Genomic DNA, 25,863 nt, shown 5'->3' with positions numbered 1-25,863 from the left:
AAAACGTGAACAATGTCACACAGTCCCAAGTTATATATAATGTTTAATTATACACTGAAGCAAGATCATGTTTTATTCATGCCTTCTGCCATTATTTCACAGCTTTTTACTTCCTGTGTGAATTTAGTTGTGACAGTTCAGCATTGTCAGTGTCGAATGAATTTAGATAATTAGCTCTGTACACTAAGGGGGTAAATTGCACCTTTTCTCTTGTGTTTGGAAGCTTGTTTTCCATAAGACAAAGCCACCTGCATCTATCAAACACTGTTCAGGCACCAATCTTGCATGTGCAGAAATGCTCACAATCGTGTCTTTTTACCCAGAAGAGAGAGACTGCAGATTTTAAATGCTTATATCTTCTAAAAAAACAAATTTTGTTAATGTTTATAAGTACACTAGCATATAGATGACCTTAAAGCAAACAGATATGGACTAAAAGCAGCAAAACTTTAATTTTGATTTCACGGGTCATAAAATAATTTAATCGCAAATCAATATTTTGTGAATAATTATGTATTTATTTGGTAAGCAACCGTGTAAGAAGTGCGATACACTCTGCGTTTGAGTCCTGGTCATGGTTTATTTTGCGATAAAAACAGCTGACTATACCATCCCTACATATCAAACAAACACAGATGAAACAGAATTTAAATTTTTACTCAACGGCATTAATGTCATTTCCAGTATAGCTAGCACTGCTCCATCTTTCAAAATATGTTTCTTTGCAAAACCATATCGGTTCTCAAAAGAATCCATAGTAAAATTTGCCGAGTCAATGTATAGTCGTTCAGGAACTTAATTTAAATAAATGTAAGCCACTCATTCCTAACGCTGGGATCCTTAATCATTGGTTAAAGGCAAACTACATATTAATAACTAATAATAGTACAACTTTTAGTGTTGGAGTACCTTAGCCATGACGATAGCGTATGTTGTGGAGGCAAAGCTATTTAAATGACACTGCACTGAGACGTCACAATGCAGCCGATTTCAAAACAAGTCGGAGTGTAAACAATAAATGTTCTTTTTGGACTGGAGAGGAAGATTTGAGTTCTGAAACTTACAGTATGTTTTTATAATACAAAGACCCCTTTTGTCAAAATATCAAGGAAAATTTGATTCCTCATGATATGACCTCTTTAACTTTAAAAGTATATTTTTGCATGGTCTTGAATGTTGTATCATGTGTGGCAGTGCTGATAATCGCACTCGCACAATTACCAACACCTGTCTTTAATTATCTTCATGCGGAGACCGCAAGAGTGGAAGAGGATAAAAGGTGGCAGATTGTTAAGATCAGCGGAGAGAAAAGGAGGAAAATGGAGAAGATCAAGGAGCTCGTTGAAACGAGATGAGTTTGGAGTGTTTGCGGCGTAGGGGCGAATGTTGAATTGAACGAGGCAATGGAAGCATGTGAGAATGTCTGGACCATGCATTGCCTTTACACATTAGAGGCCGATGTCGCTGATCAGTGAGGGAGGTGTTCAGTTGATCACGCTGCAATGCAAAGACGAGTAGGTGATTGGAGTCTCCACTCGAAGAGCCAACAGCCAAGACGGGAATGTCGAGGATGTGTGTAGTGCAGAGGATCTCGGTATCTGTTCTCTGTTCCCTTTGGGATTTCCCACTTGTCCTCTGGATGTTTCGCTATCAACTCCCCCACCACCCCCCACTTTTCTCCCCAATTTTCCCAATTCCCAATGCCCTCTAAGTCCTCGTGGTGGCATAGTGACTCGCCTCAATCCAGTGGCGGAGGACAAATCTCAGTTGCCTCGATGTCTGAGACCGTCAATCTGCGCATCTTAACAAGTGGCTTGTTGAGCGCGTTACTGCGGAGACCTAGAGCGTGTGGAAGCTTCAGGCTATTCTCCGCACATCCACGCACAACTCACCATGTGCCCCACTGAGAGCGAGAACCAAATTACAGTGACCATGAGGAGGTTAACCCAACGTGACTCTACCCACCCTAGCAACCGGGCCAATTGGTTGCTTAGGAAGCCTGACTGGAATCACTCAGCACGCCCTGGATTCAAACTTGCAACTCCAGGTGTGGTAGTCAGCGTCTTTACTTGCTGCGCTACACAGGCCCTTGATTTCTTTCTTTTTTTAATACAGTTACATTTAATTTAATTGAAGAATTTTTTGGTTGGGTGCGCTAACATTAGACAAGAACCGTGAAATTACACTGGTTTTCCTATCAACTACTGACATTTTCATACTGTGATAACCTGAGGTACTTGTGGCATTTTATAGAACTGGAAAACAATACTTCCTATGTAGAACACTTTCTGAATGTGCATTACCTCTATTGGCTCTGGTGTCAGACCCCAGTCTATGGTCCTGCTCTTGCTGTAGTCTCTGGATCATACTATCAAGAGGACTAGAGCCTTCTGCAGCCTGCTGACTAACCACCTGATTCAGCCCTGAGAGAAAAAATGACATTTAAACACTTTATCTGTGTTCAGTGACAGATTTTATGTGTGTGTTTGTGAAAGTTGTGAGTGTAAAGGGCAGTTATTAATGTAAGTGATAAAAACACAAAAAGGGAACAAAGAGAAACTGTCTGTTTAATTGTGTGTTCTTACCTGAAGATGTGAGGCCCATCTGTGGAATGAGCTGTTCCTCCCTGCAGTTCTCTCTACCAGGAACTAGTCGCTGGTAACGTGGGGGGTGAGGGTTCCCATCCACGTCCACCAGGAATGGTGGGGGCATGAGATGAGGAGCCTGCTGTGTCTGTTCGTCCAGCACAAAGTTATGGGCATCACGGATCAGCGGCCGATAATCAGTGTGGAAGAACATTTGATCAGCTATCTGGAGAACAGATCAATAAATATATTTAGAACTAAAAAATACAGACTAAAAAAATAAAGGATAGAATTGAACAATTTTAAAGATATTCACACTTTTCTACTTAATCTGTTATGGGTTCTTTTATATTGGGTCTACCGATAAATGCCATCATTTGACTGGTCTCTTCTAGCATCCACTTTTTCATTTAATGTATTGTTTGCTTGTAAATTATCAACTGATTATTTTCACGTGAGAACAAACATAGGCTATTAGTACCTTGTCATATCTGCTGCTAGACCCAAAGCCGAAGATAAGCAGGTGACCATGCGAGTCCGTGCAAGCAAAGTTTTGCCCGTCTGGAGAACACTTACAGTCAAACACTGCGCCGTGGCCCTGACCCTCAATCTACACACACACACACAACAATGTAGAGAGAGGAAGTATGTGAGGCACATTAAACACCAATTAATCAATAACAGAGGCAACTACAGTAACACATTTCAGTAAAGCCTGGGCCTACTAAAACAAACACAGGAAATCAAACATAAAGCAATTACAAAGAGCCTCTTGACAAGTACAAAGATGCAAGAAAGATATGGGGGCATAGAAATGTTAATGTCATGGGGTAGACAGTTTTGCATAGATTTGTTTTTGTAAAACCTGTGATATGGTGTGACAAAAAGAGTAGCTGGTTAGTTTACCATGTTGAAGTAAGAACGTATTTTGACTCCTCTCGCCAGATCCCAGACAACTGCATTACCATCATGCCCAGCAGAGAAGAGCACTCTGGAATCAAATGGATGTGGCTCCAACACAAACACCTCATCCTCATGCCCCTGTTAGGGCACACATACCCACATGATCACAAATAGTCATGATTAGGGATGTCAAAAATACTGGCACTTCGGCACCACTCACTACACTTGGCTGGATTACTTTTGTATTCATGTATTATGTCTAATATGTTAATATTTATACTAATATTTAACTTTTTAAATAAAGGAGCGTTCAGTGTATTCGTGGTATAAAAATTAGTATCGAGAATCATCAAATTTCACTGCAATTTTGGAATTGTGACAACACTAGCCATGATGACAACATAATGCATCTGTTACTGCCTCCTTTCATTCGTTCTAGTGAGATCTGCACGCGCTTACCATTAATACATGAATGAGGTGCCCTGTGTAGGAGTTCCATACTTTCAGTGTCAGGTTGTTGGCAGCGGTGATGACTGTGTTGTCATGGCAATCCCAGGCCACCATGGTGACCTTCAGTTTTGTAACTTTGTCCTCTAAAGGTGGAGGGTTGTACTTGCTGTATGACACAGATAAAGAAGGACAGAAAGAGAGTATGTTTGTGTAAATAAAGAGTGACATTTCTATCTTTTTTTTTTTGCAGCTGGCGTACTTTTAAAGAGCAACACAGGAGGGGGAAAGACACAACAAATCTATAACAGACTTGAAAAAACTAGCCAGTCTTTCAATAACTTTTGTTATCAGTTATTTGTTCTTCATCTTCTCTCTCTAGATTCTATTTACTCTTAATATTTTCTTTCTGACCACAATACTGACCACTACTACAGAACAAACCTTTTTTCACTGAATATAATATGTTATGACACTACAAAAACAAAATCTGAGTGAAGTTTCAGTTTGAATGGAACAATCCCAGGTAAAGGTGAATTCCATCTAAACTCTGCCATTTAAGAAAAAAATAATAATAAATCATGTAAAATAAATAATAGTAATAATAATGTTCAGATAGAAATGTTGGCACAATATAACGTATGAAAATAGTTCAATGGGAAATAAGAAAAATAGGAAAATAGGTTTTATCAATCATACGATTTTTGCCATTTAACTACTAAGGTTACATTCAGTTCAACATACATAAATACTGTGCTGAGTCAATCTATATTTGCTGAGCAGTAGTGCACATGATGAATCTAATAAGGTGATATTACAGTGATACAATGTTCCTGACACTCAACTGGTAAAGCATGGAACTAGCAACATCAAGGTCATAAGTGTGATTCCCAAGTAACACAAATACTGATAAAATCTTGAATGCAAGTTTCTTTGGACAAAAGTGTCTAGCAAATGGATAAATGTAAACATTACACTGCTGTTCCACCTCCAATTTATTTATTTTTTAAAGATGTACAGAACTTTTATTAAGCCAACTAGAAATGCTAGATGCAAAGTGCAGTTTTTGTGCAGTGAAGAAATACAATTCACTAACTTTGTTTGGTTATGATTTTGAATTGGCTTTATTTTCTGAAGCTTAAAAAAAACAGCTTACCAAATTGAATCTATTGGTGATTCTATTATTAGCTATACAGTGGTGCACTTCAGTGGCTCCTGTGTGGTCAGGATCATTTTACCCTATGAGACTCCAACGTAATTATGTTGCTAATGATCAATTCTTTAGTAATCAAAATCTAACATTAATGCAAAATTAATTGAGCCACACTATTAAACGCTGTGAATTGTCTTTTTTTTCATACCCGGGTAGTTTAGTGGCCATGTCCAGCAGTATGCTCCGCCAATCTTGTTGCTGCAGCTGCCATATCCGCGCTGTGCCATCTCTACTGCCACTCACAAACCTACACATACACATTTTATGTACTTAGGTTTGTGTTTGAAAATGTCATAATCACACTCAGGAGCTTAAGTAAAAGGAATGTATAAGACAGAGGTACACTGTATAAAAACATCAACCCACTATTTAAATGTATTGCTGGCTAATGAACTTATCTGTTCATTGCTGCCATATGTTTTAAATAAAAATCTTAAGTGGTACCAAAGTGATAAATTCATTGCACTTTTTCAACCAGTTTAAATTTACTTATTGAAGGAGGAAGGAAAAACTAATAAAATTGTGTAGAAATGACAAAAAATATTGTGACAAGTTAAATAAATAATGGAGTTTGTTTTTTACCCAGTGTACTGAATGTGGCTGTTTTAGTGCTGTGTTTTAGTGCTGTGTAGTGCTTGTTTAGACTGAAAAAAAAGTTAACCTAAAAAAGATTTCTGAATCAACCTGAATACATTAGGTTACACCAATAAAACAAATTTTAAGGATTAGATAAAATAGCTCCTTCGGTTAACAACTGCAGGTTACCAATTTTAAAAGTGCATAAAGCAGAGAGGTTAAATTAAAAGGGTCTTATCATATGTTTTTATCATTAAATTTAGTTAGGCCTGCAGTAATTATTTGATCCAATTGCGATCAATCGAGCTGTGATTATTGTGCACCTAAAATTCCAATCACATACTGCCATCTAAATAATGGAATAAATTGCCATGAAACATGCATTTTCTGTCTCCCTTTTCAGTGCAGAACTGCACTGAATGTGTCTTGGAGTGCACACGCACCACCTGACAAAACATTATTATTTTAACTGAGATTGTTTTAATGTGTATGTATATTACTCTATAAATCAGTGAGATAGTATTAATGTGTGTTACTTTGTAGTAGTGAGGTTGGTGTAACTGGGTGTAATTTTCTGTGAACCTACACTGCAAAAAGATAATGTACAGGTAACCTAAAAAATCTGCTTCATGTGGTAACATCTAAATTAACAAGTTTTATGCATATTAAAAATATTATTTAACATGACTAGATTAGGTTACACCAGTGCTACTCAACATGCGGCCAGCGTTATGTTGACATCATCAAAAATATATTTATCAGTATCAAATGTATGATTTGCGAGGTACCCATTTTCAAGAATATTTATGGTAATTTTCTGTATCCCTGAATCGCAGAACAGTTAGAGCGCGGAAAAAAACTGCCAATAAAGTAACGAATGAATTAAACAACAAAGAATATTTGAGTATAGCTGATGTTACATGAAAGCGGCATTCAGTATGTGCCCAGCTGCGCATTCATGTGTTCTGTCATTCAAACATGCGTGTGCTCGAGAGTCACTTATTACAGTGCAAATCTATGTCAACCCCATTTGAACAGCAGACCATATGTGCATGATCATCACGATCATCAGTAATAACAGAAAATATAATAGTTTATCCTGCAATAATGGCATTGAGACAGGAAATATATCTCTTGTTTTTGAATGTATCTCAGGTTTGTGTGATGCTGAACACTCTTTGTCTATTGGTTGACAATGTCTTTGACAGTTCTGTGGGAAAATTTTAAACATTGTTTTTGTAGTTAAACCATAGTAACCGCAAAATTAACCATGGCTACTACAGCCATGATTACTACAATACTACAATAGTAAAACCATAATTATTAAATGAATGCAATATAACTGTAGTAAAACTATGGTTCATTTTTGTAAGAACGGATCATGTCGGTTTTCTTTATTGCAATGAATGTAGTAGAAAGTGGCTCTTTGAAAAATGTAAAACTAAACCATTAGAAAATGTAACTGTTACACCCCTAATGTATATTTTATACTTTAAAAATTAATAATCACTATAAAAGTCTTACTATAAAATTAATCAATAAATCTTATATATATGAATTATTAAAATTAACAGTGCAGCCCTCAAGGCTTTAGGAGTCCTGCTTTGTGGCCCCTGAGCTTTCCAAAGTTGAGTAACCCTGGGTTACACCATCAAAATTCATTTTGGTAACACTTTACACTTCAGTTAACTACATTAGTCAGCATGAACAAAAAATGAACAATCCTTAAAAAGCAATCTATACATTTTAACATAAAAGTTATGTACACTAACATTACTTACTTGTTAGTTTATGATACCTAACCTTATAGTAAAGTGTTACCGTAATTTGTAAAGGTTAGACCAAGCAAGATAGATCCTTTTTTTTTTAAGACTGATTAAATTAAGAGAGCTCTGTGATATAGCTTTATTTATTTGTGCAAGTCTTTATCAATGACAATATTACACTGTCAGGTAAAATCTGTTATCTACTCATTGTGGAAGTTTTTTTTCTTTTTTCTTTATGACAGTATACTCTATTGATCACCAATCTAAGGTTCTATTGATTGGAGACATTTCTTTACTTCTTATATGTATAATACTGAATACCATCGCCTCTGGTAAAAAGCATCTGTTCATGCATCTCTTGAATTCCTTGGGGACCTGTTACTGACTTCTCCATCTTATTGCTCTTCTCCCTCTTCTCCTGTCTCAAACACTCTCTATCTCTCCCCTTCCCCCAATACTGAAACATTTGCTCATTAGAGTAGAGCACTGAGGAACATAAATGAGCTTGCGTTGACTGAATATAGACCAGCTCTTTATTCAGTCAATGCAAGCTCATTTATGTGTGTTCTGTGGAACTGCCATGTGCCTCTTGTCTAAGTAGAAAGGGATTTCATGCATCAGGATTCTGGTATAATGTCTTTAAATGTGTATTGTAGGCATCTGCATGTTTGTGTTCACTTATGGGATCAAGGTCTATTTTCTGCTGACAACATCAGCTCATTATAATTATATGAAGCCCCAAGTTCCATTAATCCAACAAACCTAGCACTAAAAAATACACAGACTCATACACACACACCCTCTAACACATGCTCACCTATCTCCACCATGGGAGAACTGGATGCTGTCGACTTTATCCTGAGGAAAAAAGATGAAGTCATGAAAAAACATGAGGAGAACCTAAAAAACATTTACTAAAATTGGAAAGCCAGTAAAGAGAATAAAAATGAGATCCTTTAACAGAAAACATCAATATATACACACTTGTGAATCTCATTTTCTCCACAGAATAAAAAACAAAAGGTTTTTAAAACTTTGCAACAATGTGATCTCTTTAGTATTTATATGTATTCACTTAACAGCACACATATATTTTTGTACTATTGGATAGGCACTGAAACATACAATATTAACTTATTGACAGCACCTTATATGTAGACCCTTTTAATTATGAACAACTTTATGTACAAAAATAATGAATCCTTTAAGGTTTGTAGAATATTGAATTCATGGAATTTATAGGTTAATTTAATTGTATTTATAATAACTCATATTGATTCAATATGTTTAATGCCACCACATTTATTTAATGCAGTTAACACATTTTCATTATATTCTGTGTGATTTCTAAAGACTGGTCAGAACTAATGTGATATCAAACACATACAGTAAATAAGTGAAATGCATGTTAAAGTTTCACCGTGACATAAACAGTGTTTTACTTACATTTCATACTTGCTGAGCTTTGATGATAATTACATTAAAATTGTTTGAGTGCAAATGACTTTAGAAATAAATTTGCCATTAAAAAGGTGTTTCTCTGACAAATCTCTTCATAATTACTGCTAAATGAGAGACCCGCAATGAGACTGCGTCTAAGTAACTCCTATGCCTGTAGCCTCACAAACTTTCCAGCCTTTTTAGCTCTGATCAATGTCAAAGATTTGGGTAACAATTTACAATAAGGTTCCATTTGTTAACATTAGTTAACAACATTAGTTAACATGAACTAACAATGAACAATACTTTTACAGCATTTATTAATCATGGTTAATGTTAATTTCAACATTTACTAACACATTTTTAAAATTAAAATTTTTATTAGTTTACATTAGTTAATGCACTATGAACTAACAATGGACAATTGTATTTTTATTAACTAACATTAAGAAAGATTAATAAATGCTGTAAAAATAAATTGTTAATTGTTTGTTCATGACACCTAATGCATTTACTAATGTTAATGAATGGAACCTTATTGTAAAGGGTTACAAAGATTTGTATGTCTCTAAAGTTGTACATATGTAATAGGGTTTCCTTTTTAGATGCTACCAATACATTGATTGTACGTTTCAGAATTTATTTACCCAAAGTACAAATTCCATGTGAACATCTATACGAATGATATTAACCTGGATGCAAATACTCATACAAACATAAATAAACAATATTTATATTTTTGTCTCATCCCTGGATGTATATAATTAGATTTTTGTTTTGTTTTTATTATTACAGAATGAACAAAAAATAAAACAGAAAAAAACAAACATATATCCTGTACACAAATGCAAACATGCAGGCATTACGTACAGTGTGAGATTCCAGCTCAGATATCTTCTCTGGTTGTCCACCTCCAAAGTAATAAACCCTAATGATGTGATCAGTGCTGCCCGTCGCCAAAAACATTCCACCTGAAATACCATAGGTCATCATTTAAAAAATCATTTACAGTACATCACAATTGATACAGAACTCATGCACACACAAATTATTACTAAATCCACCATTACCGAATGTTTCATCATTACTTTCACACAAACACAATCTAGCAGATTTCAGCATTAATCACGCATTTGTGAGTAATGGGAATAATCACTTTATATAAAGCTTCAATGGGAGTGCACAGAGTTATTATTATGGATTGATACATAACTATGGATTTTATCATTCATATGTGTTTACTCTGTTATACGCCAGGGGTCGGCAAACTATGGCATGTGTGCCAGCATTGGCACGCGGAGGGGTAATCACTGGCACGCTAGCGATGGCGAGAGAGGAGTAGACTATATTATCTATATAAATTCCGCACCTACATTCCAATCAACATCTTGATGTAATCCTTCCTTCGTGAGCTGAATGGGAGGCTATACAAAAAGTTAAAATGTAACGAGACTTCAGTATACCCAACAGACTCATGCAGCACGCGTAAATCATTCGCGCATTACAAGAGCCGGCAGCACTTCACTTTTGGTTAATCACGCGAGTAAACGCACCTGCTTTGCTTCGGTCAGGCTGCGTGGATGACAGCCTACATTCCATGTTTCATTTGTTTCTTTTTGCATTCAGAACAACACGTGATGTAATAAGGAAAACGTCTTGGTTACTGTCATAACCTCCGTTCCCTGATGGAGGGAACGAGACGTTGTGTCGATGTAGTGACACTAGGGGTCGCTCTTAGGAACCCCAAACACCTCTGATCTTTGAGAAAAGGCCAATGGGAATTGGCGAGTGGAATTTGCATGTCACTCCCCCGGACATATGGGTATAAAAGGATCTGGCTCGCAACCACTCGCTGAGAATCCGAGACAGGGTCCCGGCCATTTCAGCGGGTAGTTCAGTGTTGTGGCAAGAGGGACACAATGTCTCGTTCCCTCCATCAGAGAATGGAGGTTACAACAGTAACCAAGACGTTCCCTATCTGTCACTCACTTGACGTTGTGTCGGTGTGGTGACACTAGGTTCCCTATACGAAACGCCACAACTAGCTGAACTGTGTTACGTGGATTGGCGGTGCAGGTGCGGGTAAGCCACTCCGTGCCTTGTAGCAAGCACACCCGGCCCTCACGTAACCTCCCCCAACGCTCCACGAGCATCGTACGGTCCCCCGCACCTCGGGGACAAGCCAACTGGCCAAAATGGGGACGGGCCGCACCAGCCATGGCCTCTTCTCTTCTTTTTTCTCCCCAAAAAGTGGAAATCGTTCAGCTGGGGCTATAAGCGTCCGCGTTCAGTTGGGGAGGCAATTGGGAGGAAATACGTCACATGGACTTACTGACCGGCAGTATCACATGTGGAGGAAGTCCCCGTGGTAGGTCCTACCCAGAGGGGATGGAGCTCTATAAACACGGCAACCGGTGGCAGAGGAACTCTGCCTAAGGTAGACACGGGTTTACCAACGGGGAAACCATACTGCGGAAGATACATCACACGGGGTTACTGACGGGCAACCAGCGCATGTGGAGCACCTAGCCCACTACAGGGCCTACTGGCACACGTACTGGGCCAGCATCAAATTTCTCTGCCAAATTCACCTGCCACAGGGCTAAGGAGGAAGGACATCCAGGGTCCAAAGTCTCGTGAACTTGGCTGGGGGGAAAAAAGCACATGTCTTCCCCTCCAGGAGGGTAAAGGCACTGTACGCAAGCGGTACACCTGGCCAGTTGCCCCACATACTTACATGTTCGTACCTGACAACACACGGGATGAAACCGGCTCAACCTGGAGATTGTAGAATCTCGCGAAGGTACTGGGTGTTGCCCAGCCCGCTGCTCTACAGATGTCTGCTAAAGAGGCGCCATTTTTCATGGCCCAGGTGGCCGCCACACTCCTGGTGGAGTGTGCTCGATGCCCCAAGGGGGGCCGCACGTCCTGGGCCTGGTATGCCAAAGCGATGGCATCAACGACCCAGTGGGTGATCCACTGTTTGGAGACAGCCCTCCCATTCCGCTGTCCTCCGAAGCAGACAAAGAGCTGCTCAGAGAGCCTAAAGCTCTGCGTGCAATCCAAGTATATGCGCAAAGCACACACCGGACACAGCAACGACAAGGCTGGGTCTGCCTCCTCCCGGGGTAGCGCTTGCAGGCTCACCACCTGATCCCTAAAAGGGGTTGTGGGAACCTTGGGCACATAGCCCGGTTGGGGTCTCAAGACCACGTGAGAGTATTCCAGACCGAAATCCAGGTAGGTGTCGCTGACAGAGAACTCCTGCAGGTCCCAACCCTCTTGATGGACGTGAGCGCAGTCAGGAGGGCAATCTTCAACGAGACAGCCTTTACCTCAACTGACTCTAGGGGCTCAAACAGGGCGTTCTCTGCAGGCCCAGCAGGAACACGGAGAGATCCCACTAGGGAATGAGGTGCAGCCTAGGAGGATTCAGCCTCCTCACGCCTCTAAGGAACCTGATGATCAGGTCGTGCTTCCCAAAGAACTTACCATCCACCGCGTTGTGGTGCGCCGCTATAGCGGCCACATACACCTTCAAGGTTGAGGGGGACAGCCGCCCCTCCAACCTCTCCTGCAGGAAGGAAAGCACTGACCTGACTGCGCATCTCTGGAGGTCTTCACCTCGGGAAGAACACCAATTTGCGACAAACGCCACTTCAAGGCATACAGGTGCCTCCTAGAGGGAGCCCTGGCCTGTGTGATCATGTCTACCACCGCCGGTGATAGGCCACTTAGGTCTTCCACGTCCCGTCCAAGGGCCAGACATGGAGATTTCAGAGATCTGGTCGCGGGTGCCATATGGTGCCCCGTCCCTGAGAGAGGAGGTTCTCCCTCAGGGGAACTCGCCAGGGAGGGGCTGTCGTGAGGAGTGTGAGCTCTGAGAACCAAGTCTGGGTGGGCCAGTAGAGTGCCTCCAGGACGACCTGCTCCTCGTCCTCCCTGACCTTGCACAAGGTCTGTGCAAGCAGACTCACTGGGGGAAACGTATACTTGCGCAACCCCTGGGGCCAGCTGTGTGCTAGCATGTCTGTGCCGTGAGGAGCCTCGGTCAGGGCGTACCATAGCGGGCAGTGGGAGGATTCCCGGGAAGCGAACAGGTCTACCTGCACTTGGCCGAATCGACTCCAAATCAGCTGGACCACCTGGGGGTGGAGTCTCCACTCTCCCCTGAGCGTGACCTTCCACAACAGCGTGTCCCCTGCGCCGTTGAGGTCGCCCGGGATGTGAGTGGCTCGCAACGACTTGAGTCGCTGCTGACTCCAGAGGAGGAGACAGCGGGCAAGTTGCGACATGCAACACGAGCATAAGCCGCCTTGGCAATTTATATACGCTACCGTCGCCATTGTCCGTCCGGACCAACACGTGCTTGCCCTGGATCAACGGCCGAGGCCTCTGCAGGGCGAGCAATACCACCAGAAACTCGAGGCAGTTGATATGCCAACGCAGTCGCAGTCCTGTCCAGGAGCCAGTGGCTGCGTACCCGTTGCACATGGCGCCCCAGCCTCGCTTGGAGGCGTCTGTCGTAACAATGACGTGCCTGGACACTTGCACTAAGGGGACCCCTGCCCGCAGAAATGCAAGGTCCATCCAAGGGCTGAACACGTGATGGCCACACGATGTGTGCCACGGCACCATGCCCATCTCGGGACTCAAATCTGAAGCCACTGCTGGAGCGGTCTCATATGCATCGACCCAAGTGGCGTGACCGCCGCTGAGGACGCCATATGCCCCAGGAGCCTCTGAAAATGTTTCAGTGGGACAGCCGTTCTCCGCCTGAATGACTTCAGGCAGTTCAGCACCAACTGCGCGCACTTGTTCGTGAGGCGTGCTATCATAGAGACTGAGTCTAACTCCATCCCGTGAAAAGAGATGCTCTGAAGCGGGGAGAGCTTGCTCTTTTCCCAGTTGACCCGAAGCCCCAACCGGCTGAGGTGCCTGAGCACCAGGTCCCTGTGCGCACACAACAGGTCTCGAGAATAGGCTAGAATCAGCCAGTCGTCGAGATAATTGAGGATGCAGATGCCCAATTCCCTTAGCGGGGCAAGGGCTGCCTCTGCGACTTTTGTGAAGACGCGAGGCGACAGAGACAGACCGAAGGGGAGGACCTTATACTGGTACACCCGGCCCTTGAAGGCGAACTGCAGAAAGGGCCTGTGCTGAGGTAAATCTGAGACGCGGAAGTACGCATCCTTCAGGTCTACCGCCGTGAACCAATCTTTATGCTGGACGCACAACAGAATGCGCTTCTGTGTCAGCATCTTGAACGGGAGTCTGTGAAAGGCCTGGTTCAGCACTCGCAGGTCCGAGATTGGCCGCAACCCACCACCTTCCTTTGGCACAATGCAGTAGGGGCTGTAGAACCCCTTCTTCATCTCGGCTGGAGGGACAGGCGTTCTCGCCCCTCACTAAGGTGAAGCGGATACCGCTGAACCCGGGCAGGCGCCTGGCAAACTGAATCGCATAGCCGAGTCAGATCGTCCTGGCCAGCCAGCGCAACGGTTTGGAGAGCGCTAGCCACGCCTCCAAGCTCTGAGCGAGGGGCACCAAGGGGACAATCGCATCTGACGTACCTGCGGGTGGGGCCTCCCGGCGCGGCGGAGCAGGATTCCGTAGCGCCGTGCCTGCTGTGAACGTTCGGTGTCCAGCTGTCGTGATAACGATGCCCGTAAACACCGGCTGTGTGACCAAGGAAATGAGGAAACCGCTCTTTCATTGAAAATGTGGGTGCCGCAGCCCCTCGGGCGTGCGCCGAAATCAAATTCAAAGGAAACAAAAGATTCTTCTCCCGGCACTCCACCGGGGGACGGAGTGGTCTGTATAACAGCTCCGGGATTCCAGCGGGCCTCTTCCTCCCTGGGTTGTCTGTCTCAGGGGTGCTTGGAGTCCTTCCTGGGGCTCTTATCTGTGGCGGAGCCAGTGTCGTCACCGCAGGGGGACACCCTTGGCGACGAGCAGATGGGCTAAAGGATGTGTTGGATAGCCTCCGTCTGCTTCTTGACCGCTGCTGGGCAAAGTCCTCGACGGTGTTGCCGAACAGGCCAGCCTGGGAGATGGGGGCGTCAAGGAAGCGTACCTTGTCGGTATCCTTCACCTCGACCAGGTTAAGCCACAGGTGGCGCTCCTGAACCACCAAGGTGGACATTGCCTGTCCGAGAGCCCGCGCAGCTCCTGCATCACTCCCGGGTCGGGACTACCCTCGTGCAGCTCTTTCAGCGGAAGCAGCCTGTCCACTGTAAGCCTTGGTCGCCAGGTACAATGTGAGCTTACAGGCCCTGGATGGGAGTCTCGGACGACTCTGCCAGGTGGCGGCATTTTGCGGGCACATGTGCACCGCAACCGCCTTGTCCACCTGGGAAATCGCCGTGTACCTCCTGGCCATCCTACCATCGAGCGTAGTGAGAGCGGAAGAGCTCAGAGATTGGGTCCGGGCAGTAAAAGGTGCCTGCCATGATTTCGTGAGCTCCTTGTGCACCTCCGGGAAGAATAGGACCGGGGCGGGGCACGGCCGTGAGCACCGCTCTGAGCCCAGGAACCAATCGCCAAGCTGCGAGGGTTCAGGGCAGGGTGGAGGGTTCCACTCCAGCCCGACGCTCGCGGCCGCCCAGGCAAGCATGGCTGCCAGCTCCGCGTCGGCCTCAGACTGGGCGAACACACACGAAGGAGGGAGCCCAGTCAAGTCCTCTGTGTCTGACTGGATCAGCCCGCTCTCCGATGCTGTGATCGAGAGCTCATCCTGCTCTCGAGCCCCGATTGAGACATCAAACTCACGCTGGAGTGAGCCGCCTGTTTCATCCCAGAACTCGACTGGGGCAAACGAGCGTATTGGGGAATGGGAGGTCTGTGGGGGATTACCCAGCGGAACCACTCCCATTGGGATCCCCAAATCACCCCCAGCGCTAACCGACACGGCCTCGTACCCATAGGTAAAAGGACCTGTGACACAGACATGTGACTTTAAGAAGGAAAGCTGCGACCACAAAGTTTCCTTGGTCACGCTCTCGCAGTGAGAGCATGAGCCATCCGCGAACGCTGTCTCAGCGTGGCTGTAGCCCAGACACGTGAGGCAGCGATTGTGGCCGTCAGAGGCGAAGAAGTAATGACCACAACCAGGAAATATACACAGACGGCAAGGTGTCTTTAAAAAGATGCTCTCCGTCAGTGCCAAAAACCAGTCAAAAATACTTTACAGTCATCGGTTTGAATCATTTTAATGAATCATTTACTGAATCCATCAGAGCAGTTACTTAAATAACATCCAATTCACTTAGTGAACCACAAGTCATTTACGTCCTATTTCTGCATTACCTGAATCATAACCCTCAGTAGACTACATTATAAAATGAGGCCTGTGAGACATACATTTGCATAATTAGTGACTGGCTGTTCATTTAACAATTTTGTTATTTAACGAAGTTAAAGTTACACATTCACAACAGAGTTAAAAAATAAAATGAAAACAAAAACAGCATCAGAGTTCCCGCACCTTTTGAAAGTCCATGACATTTTTATGATTTTCCTAAAACTTTTCAAGTTGTTCATGATTACTGGATAAGGACTTTTAAATACATTTAATACAGATTTCATTCACAAAGTGTGATTTCTAGCCAATGAATTAGCTGAGCATGACTAAAAAATGCATATTCAATAAATACATTTCTAGGGATGCACAGATATAGAATTTCTGTGCCGATAACGATAACTGATCATTCACAGGTCACTGTGGCCAATACCGATAACCAATATTTGAGTTTTAATTTTTAATTTAATTTTTTTTTCCTTTTTCTCCCAATTTGGAATGCCCAATTCCCAATGAGCTTTTAAGTCCTTGTGGTCGCATAGTGATTCGCCTCAGTCCGGGTGGCGGAGGACGAATCTCAGTTGCTTCTGCGTCTGAGACCGCCAACCCGCGCATCTTATCACGTGGCTTGTTGAGCGCGTTGCCACGGAGACATAGCGCATGTGGAGGCTTCACACCATCCACCGCAGAAACCACGCTCAACTCACCACGTGCCCCACCAAGAACGAACCACATTATAGTGACCATGAGGAGGTTACCCCATGTGACTCTACCCTCCCTAGCAACCGGGCCAATTTGGCTGCTTAGGAGACCTGGCTGGAGTCACTCAGCACACCCTGGGATTTGAACTAGTGAACTCCAGGGGTGGTAGCCAGTGTATTTTACCACTGAGCTACCCAGGCCCCCTTAAGTTTTAATTTTTAATCCTTTAACCTGAAACTGCTAGCTAATTCATTAAAAGCTTTTCATTTGACAAATGTGTCATTCAAAAGCTTGGAATTTGGACTTGCTGCTATATACGGACTGGCAGATGTAATAAAATCAGAAATGTGCCTATATTACAGATGAATGTTGATTTGAATGAGAAATAAATGACAATACACTTACAGAAATTGTATGGCACCCATTTATATGAGTGTTTACGGTAATCCTGATGACTCGCTGACAGAGAGAGAATATTAAAATTCTAACAGCTGTAATAATGCATTAAACCAAAATGAGGCGATAAACAGCATGTAATGAACATTAAACAACAAAACACACAAAACAAACCCTAATCTCTGTATACATGGCATAATATTTATGCAAGCAGCCAGACTGTTTGTGCAGCAGTGGTTTGTGTGTGTTAGCAGTAAGCAAATAAACCGTAACAAATTACCGGTAAAAATATTTAATATTTAAATATTTAATTCCATTATTGACGTGATAATATATTTTTACAGTTATCGGCCAATAATATATCGGTCGCAGATATATTGTGCATCCCTAGAAATTTCTATGACTTACTAGTTGGGCAAGCAGGTAGATACCAGATACCTCTAAACTCTAGGAAAACTATTAAAAGTATATTCTGTCCCAGTCCTGAAAAACACATCAAGTTTAACTACAAGCACAATGTTGGAACAAAGTCACTCTGTCACAGGGCTCCTGCCAGTACAGGCTGTGAATGATAAAGGACACCTGAAAAAATGGTACAGGCGGAGGTGAGAAAAGAGGTTTGACACTTCTGGCCTACCTGCACTGAAAGAGGAACAGATCATCTGGACGCCAGGTCTAGGTCGCTCTGTGAATTTGCTGGGCCGCTGCCTGCACATACATACACACAAACAGAAACATGATGAGTTAAAGAATATTTGCTCTTAGTGGTCTTTTTCTTGTTAAAAGTTAAGTAAACTGAAGCTTAATTTCTCATTGTGCTTCCCGGTGAACCTTCATTATGGATTTAGAACTTTCTGGGTAAACAGTTGATGGTTCAAGTACTGCTGGCATTTCATCAGATTTAAAGAAAAAATGTAATCAATAAAGAGAGTTGTAACACAGACTGCTCAGGACGGCCTCACCCAATTGATTCCTTCCCTTAAAGGTGGAGTAAGTAATTTATTACAATACGCTTTTTGTCAAATTTGTGAATATCTCTTCACGGTCCGCTAGCTGTCCTTTCTGTGTGTGAGCTGAAAAAAAAAGCAGGTGTTTGTACACAGCCTTGGCTCTGTAAATGGGAAAATAAACAAAGTGGATCGGACCGATCCACACAACACTATTGCGCATGCATGAATTTGTGGGGCGGAGCTTCTGAAGGAGCACTGAAAGGAGGGGCGTGTTTGTTTGGCTGTTCAGTTCAAATATCCACAGTCTTTCTCAGGAATCACTTACTCCACCTTTAATTATAAACATAATATTATAATATTAATCGCATACACAATTCTTGTCAGATGACCTTCTGTAAAGCAAACATCCGGACAGTACACAATCCCACCTCAGTGATAACCTAGTTCCAGTCCTCTTCGAATCAGTTCATGAAGTTACAAACATCTATTTTAATATTTGGAACTCAAACATTGTATTAAAAACGTATCCTTTTTAAATGCTATAAAAGCGCTATATAAATTAGCTGTCTCTGCATATTAAAGGAATAGTTCACCCAATGAAATTCTGTTATTTTTTACTTACCCTTGTGTTTTTACAAACCCATATTACTTTTATTTGTTCCGTGGAACATAAAAGGAGATGTTAGGCAGAATGATAGTCTCAGTCAGCATTCACTTTCATTGCATCTTTTTTTCCATACAGCGCAAGTCAGTGGTGTCCTTGGCTGTCATTCTGCCATTTTATGTTCCATGGAAGAAAGAAAGTCATATGGGTTTCGAACAAGAGGGAGAGTAAATGATGACATCATTTAATTTGGGGCAACTATCCCTTTAAGCAGGGATAAGAGAAAGTATTTTAACACTGATAAAATGACAAACTTCACCTTTAATGTTGGGTTTAAAAGAAAGGTACTTGTTTCTCCTTTTCATTAATCCAACGAAACATGAAGAGCTTCATGTACTTGCTCAGAAATACAGAGACAACACTCTAACACTCTTAAATCCCCACAGATGTGAATGAGAATGAAGGAAACTCACCCAAATTTTAGTGTGCGTGCATCCCACTGCCAGAAACAGATGGTGCCATCAGCACCAGTAGAGGATAGGAATCTCTTATTGCCACTACACAAAGGAGAGAACTACACACACACACGTAGAAACATCAGAAACAAGATAAAAACACATGAGATATTTACATGAGTTGGAATGTAGACTATCTGTCTTTCCATCTACCTGTAATTTTCCCCTGCATGTCTGTGTATGTCTCTATTGTGAGTCCAAAACTGTGTTACATACCTGTAATGATGTGATGGATGCCGCGTGGCCTTCCAGGACTGCCAACGGGGCACAGGTCTGCAGGCACCACACTCTGATCATTTTATCACAGCTGCCGGCTGCCAGCAGGGTGTTTTCATAATTCACAGCCATGTCTGAAATCTCCGCTGCATGACCTCGCAGTGTCGCCAGCAAACGCCCATTGTCCGTCGACCAGATCTTCACCAAACAGTCGTCCGAACCCTGAGGACACACCACACATGAGGTAATCCCTTAGGCCCTGCCAAAGTCATATTTAAAAATGAGTTGCTTTTAAAACTTAGCCAAGTTCTCTTTGAAAACTTCTGTGTAGCCAAATAAAATCTTGAAGTATTTAGTCAAGTATTTAGAAATGAATTAACTTAAGCAGAGAGTCCAGCAAAATGTCTCAAGCTAAAACAATGCCCATGGGCCTCTAAGGATGAGCATAAAAGTCTTTTAAAATGTATTAATACAGGATTAATGCCAGCCCCAAGTTGGAGAGAGAAACTCTGAGAGCTGAGAAAAGGCCCAGACAGAACCTGCAGAAGGGTTTGTTATTTTGACATTTCCTGCACTGATTTTGAGGGGGAATCGCAGGAATTCTGCAGAATGAATTTGAACATAGAAAATGGTGTTGAACAGAGCTGAGATTTATACTAATTTCTACTTATTGGTAGCCGAATGAATAATTAAATTGCCAAAATATTTAATAAACATTTACGACTGCGGAGTTTTCTGTAGAATTCTGTGGTTGCAGATCCTGAGTGAGCTTGCTTATGAGAAAGTGAATAGCCAGAAAAGAAAACTGACTTCACCCTAAACCAAACTGTAGTTTTATGCATCCAAAACCACTTTGGAAACTCACCTCATAGAACTCTGATTAACAATGATTAATGATTAGTCATAAAACAATGATTACTAAGGATACATATAGGACAAGTTGTTGGTAGTAAATCTAGTCCCTCCATAGTAAAATGTGCTATCTGGAAAAATGCACCATATTGTTGCATAATTGTATTTTTTCATTCATTCACAAAATGAATCTCTTCTTCCCATGAAAGAAATATGAGTAGTGTCTAATGTTGCAGTGATAGAGTGTACCTAACGTAACTTACAGCTTGGCTAATTGTCGAATTTAAATGTGAACAGATCAATCTTACATAAATGCTATTTTATTTTAAAAAAAATTCAATTTGCGCATCTTATCACGTGGCTTGTTGAGCACGTTACTTTGGAGACATAGCATGTGTGGAGGCCCACGCTATTCTCCGCGGCATCCACACATAACTCACCACGTGCCCCACCGAGAGCGAGAACCACACATTATAGCAACCACAAGGAGGTTACCCCATGTGACTCTACCCTCCCTAGCAACCGGGCCAATTTGGTTGCTTAGGAGACCTGGCTAGAGTCACTCAGCACGCCCTGGATTTGAACTCGCGACTCCAGGTGTGGTAGTCAGCGTCAATACTAGCTGAGCTACCCAGGCCCCCCTATACACTTTTTTATAAGATGCTTTCCTTTATTATAAAACATATCTAATAATATTTACACTTTATTTCATTTTATATAGGCTATACAGAGGGATCCAAAAGTTTGACACCACTAGGGTCGCTCCGATACCAACATTTTGGCTTCGGTACAATACCAGCCCTGGTACCTCGGTATCGATACTAAATCGATACTATAATCAACAAATAAAAAGCCTCAGATTTTTGATGAAAATAAACAGAAAATGACTTGATTAAAAGAACTGCATAAAGTCTTACAGATTCAAATTATGCATTTTCCGTTTTAATTTTTCTGAATTCCATGTTAAATGTTTTAATTAAAAGTTATGATCAAATGGTGTTTAATAAAATTGATACATACAGCTTTAATCAAATAAAAATAATTTTGTTATTTTTTTTTAAACCAAAAAATTGCAGTATTATTTTTGGTCAAATAAAATGCTGCACAACAGAGCTTCACAGTATTAATGAAAACATTAATGAAAAAAATGGCTGAATCACAACATGCTGATAAAACACTTGCATTTGTGATATTGCTTACAGATAATAATAATAACAAAACAACCACTTAATATTATAGAATTGTTATTATGAGTATTATTGCTATTTTTGGAATATTACATTTTTATACAGTAGTTAAATTGTTCTGTCTTCAATTTCACGCATCCAGTTGAATAGAGCTTTCATTTAAGTAGGACTTTTATTTTGACAGACTTTTGAGTTGACTTTTTTGACGGGTTAGTTATATCATGCTTCCCATTAATGCTGGGATAATCCCGTCGAGACTCTCAAGCTGAAATCTCCGAGCTGTACCCAAGGAGTTTATTTAAGTGTTAACAGCTGTTTATACTCTAAACACACTGCATGAAAATTAAGCATCAGCAGTGTATGTTGAGTTTGTGTGTGCGCGCATGCATGCACACGTGTGTGCGTACGTGTGAAGCAGATGACAGAGCAGAGCGGCACCTCTTGTTCATTCTGTAGTGTGCAGCACATGTGACTGTATAATATTTAATTAAATTACAACCTTCTGCTGTTTAATGATCACACTTGGCCATATCCAGAGCTTTTTTATTTCCAAATTGTCATTGATTTCATCTCAAAACTGTCACATCTCATCATTTTGCTAATTACAGCATACTGTAATATGGTACCGAAATTAGCAAGAAGATGATATCACACCATTTTTTTTTTTTCCTTTTTCACCCAATTTGGAATGCCCAATTCCCAATGCGCTTTTAAGTCCTCGTGGTCACGTAGTGATTTGCCTCAATCCGGGTGACGGAGGACGAATCCCAGCTGCCTCTGCGTCTGAGACCATCAACCTGCGCATCTTATCACACGGCTTGTTGAGCGCGTTGCCACGGAGACATAGCACGTGTGGAGGCTTCACACCATCCACGCTCAACTCACCACGCGCCCCCCCCCCCGAGAACGAACCATCTTATAGCGACCACGAGGAGGATACCCCATGTTACTCTACCCTCCCTAACAACCGGGCCAATTTGGTTTCTTAGGAGACCTGGCTGGAGTCACTCAGCACGCCCTGGGATTCGAACTAGCGAACTCCAGGGGTGGTAGCCAGCATCATTTACCACTGAGCTACCCAGGCCACCGATATCGCACCATTTTCATTTTTTTTGGTATCGCGATACTTCGTTAGTACCGGTAAACCGTGCAACCCTAGACACCACTAGTGAAAATGCTTCTGTTTTGCATTTTTCTAATTTAATAAAGAAATTATGACAAATTATATTACCAACATAACAATTTCAATTTAAAGTTGAACTGGAAAATGTACAGGCATTTCAGAATTCCTTAGAATTTGGTGTGTCCTTCTTTTGTTTTAAAACCTGATGATCCATGTTATCCAGCATGATTTGAGAATGTCCCAAAGAACATCTTGTGTGCTTCAATGGAAACAAAAAAATCTGACCTTTTGTCCAAATGAGTTAACGTGATCAATGTCACAAATTACCTTATTTGATCAAATAAGCAAAATTTTGGATGGCCGAGGCAAATTCTATGATTCTCGAATTAGGCGCTTTATACATGCTAAATATGCTTCTATTCTGCAATGCGATATTATCAAGATTGAAGCCTGGTTTTTGTGGGAGTTTGGCACGAGCCATCACAGAACTACTTGTGCCAATGATCTGCTTTGCTCTGTATCTCTGGAGCACACATATCAGGCCTGCGGGCTTCCCTCGATATCGATTTTACAGTAGTAACAGTAAATGTGATATTTTTAAAAAAAATTATGGTTTCATATTAAATAATCTATTACGTAGAATCTACAGTATTAGACCTCATTTTTATTACAACTGTGGCAGATGTAGTTTAGGTTTCTAAATATGTTTAGGCTAGAATTTTTTATTTTTTTTTTACAAATATTATAAATTATTATTATTATTATTTTAGAAAGACTAGCTACAATGACCTAAACAGTAATGAGGAGCCATCTATGGTGTTACCGGTGCTTACAAACAGGGGTTAAATATAGTGCAAGCAATTTTTTGTTTAGAGGCATTTCATTATTTGACAGTTATTACTACAGCTATCTGGGCTTCCAGAGCCCTTCAAGTGGCAAAAGCTCCCAGTAAATAAACACAGACATGACAAGGTGAACATGGATAATCCATCTATAATGTTTCTAAGGTCGTTGTAAGCTATTTCTTCCACTGGCGCGTGTAATTATGGGTCTGGCATTTCGGGCAAGTGGATACAAAAAAAAATCCTAGGGTAAACACTGAGAGTGATGTTGTTTTAAAATGATTGATGTATTTTACTTGATTCAACTGGGATATTTATTAATTAATTAGAAAGCATATTTTTATTTTTCTATTAACTTCACACTGTTTTACTTTGCTGAACACTAATAATAAATCCAGCGAGTCTGATGTGAATTTATTCCAAGCCATGCTGCCATTTCTAAATAAAAAATGCTTTTAACCTAAAAATGAATGTGGCATTGTATTTCCATGACAACAGGCGTAAAACCATTTTATATATATATATATATATATATATATATATATATATATATATATATATATATATATATATATATATATATATATATATGCTACCCACAGCAACTACAGAACCCCATCTTTCACTTTCATCTTTTCACTGCTTGATTGAAACATTCTTTTTTCCAGAAACCTCAGATAATCAGCTTGCCATTTTCTTCTCCTTGTTTTGTCATTTTTAATACATCAAGATGGAAATATCCAAGTTGGTTCTAGAAACACTGTAATTACTATGATGACATTAACTTTAGCAGGCCACATATGCATATAGAATTGTGCAAAGAAATATGATCACCAAGCCAGCCACACATGGAGACGAAAATTCTGGAAGATCTGTTAAACACAGATAGAATGCCAATGACACACTGGCTAATAGCTCAGGAATATGAAAGAGAGTATTTTAATCTTGGCTTGCAGCCAGATCTATAAAAGAATCACTTTTTTCAGCATGCGCGGACAGACACACCCACCAACGCCAGGAGAAAAAGACCTAAAGAAGGAGAGAGGAGAAAAACAGAGATCAAGATCGAAAGAGGAAAAGACAAACAGAATAACAGTGGGAGAGAGAGATTGAGAAAAAGGGAGGGAGAGGTAGAAAGAGGGGGAGTAATCCTTGCTGTTCAGCCATTTTTGGAGCATTTAAAACTTGCAGAGTAAAATGGAACCCAGGAGTGCAAACTCAAAAACAGACATCAGCAAAGCACGCTTAAAACTGGAGATCTGACAATCCACAACAAATTTTACAAAAGCATACGCCACAGGCTGATGGTGAGCTAATGTCAGGGAAATGCCAGAATCCAAACACGTGCACCCACACACTCAGAATCCATTAGACGTTTGTGGACGGGAGGATGTCACACATCAACAGTATGCATGCCCAGACTGAACATGTGAATAACCTTTAACCTCTAAACTTATACCACACTCAAAACAATAGCCTATCTGTTTCTGTAAGAAGTTCAAAATGCTCTCTGTCTAAAAATATCCGTTTTCCTACGAGAAAAAAAGACAGCATTTCTAGAACTCATTGAAAATCCACAGAAGGGCCATAGAGCTGGGTCAGATTTACTGAGTACATTCAAAATGCAATTTCTGTTACATGATCAATAACACATCAAGACAGGCCAACAATAAGACACATCAACATATGACAACAGCACAACACATTAGGATTGCACGATTATGACGAAAATCATAATTGCCGATCATTTCCTTAGATATTGTAATAGCGATTATTTATTTCGATTAATACAGTTTACATTAAAATACTTACTTTGTGTGGGGCAGTTGCATGCCATGTTCTTTATGCATCAAAACAAATTTGTGTTCCTGAATTGCTTTAATATTTTAATTGCATGAAAAACCAAAAGTGTTATTCACATTTTGAATAAATTGTACAGAGTATAATGTAGATGGTGTGCATTACTGATTCGCCTTTAGACTAATTTAAATGCGTCAGATTTTCCTTTGCATTCATGCACACAACGGCCCAAAAAATATGCTGTAAATAGAAGTTTGCCACAACAGAAGTACACCAAAATGGAATGCTGTAATCGACACATTTCACAGTTTTTTTTTTCTTCGATTAATTGTGCAGCCCTACAACAAATTCATGTGTATTTTTTTGTATATTAAATTGATTCATTGGCCTTGTTAATTGTACTGCCCATGAAACACTACAGAACTGCAGCACTTGAAATGCAGTAA

General features: G+C 41.3%; 1 protein-coding gene across 2 annotated transcripts in view; it reads right to left on the bottom strand.

The window, feature by feature from the left end:
- LOC127420559 (PH-interacting protein-like) overlaps positions 1-25,863 on the bottom strand; it is a 59,698-nt gene that overhangs the window by 27,125 nt on the left and 6,710 nt on the right. For both annotated transcript variants that reach the window (XM_051662932.1, XM_051662933.1), the window contains exons 8-18: positions 19,614-19,835; positions 19,356-19,456; positions 17,966-18,036; positions 9,801-9,901; positions 8,308-8,348; positions 5,297-5,395; positions 3,948-4,104; positions 3,492-3,626; positions 3,067-3,195; positions 2,586-2,811; positions 2,304-2,423 (exon numbers count right to left, since the gene is read on the bottom strand). In XM_051662932.1, the coding sequence (XP_051518892.1) occupies positions 2,304-2,423; positions 2,586-2,811; positions 3,067-3,195; positions 3,492-3,626; positions 3,948-4,104; positions 5,297-5,395; positions 8,308-8,348; positions 9,801-9,901; positions 17,966-18,036; positions 19,356-19,456; positions 19,614-19,835 (1,402 nt within the window). The remainder of the gene's footprint in view (positions 1-2,303; positions 2,424-2,585; positions 2,812-3,066; positions 3,196-3,491; positions 3,627-3,947; positions 4,105-5,296; positions 5,396-8,307; positions 8,349-9,800; positions 9,902-17,965; positions 18,037-19,355; positions 19,457-19,613; positions 19,836-25,863) is intronic.

This window comes from Myxocyprinus asiaticus, chromosome 29 (assembly GCF_019703515.2).
Source record: "Myxocyprinus asiaticus isolate MX2 ecotype Aquarium Trade chromosome 29, UBuf_Myxa_2, whole genome shotgun sequence".
Classification (NCBI taxonomy): domain Eukaryota; kingdom Metazoa; phylum Chordata; class Actinopteri; order Cypriniformes; family Catostomidae; genus Myxocyprinus; species Myxocyprinus asiaticus.
Note: the sequence above shows the minus strand (reverse complement) of the source record. Positions and strands in the feature narration are given on the sequence as shown.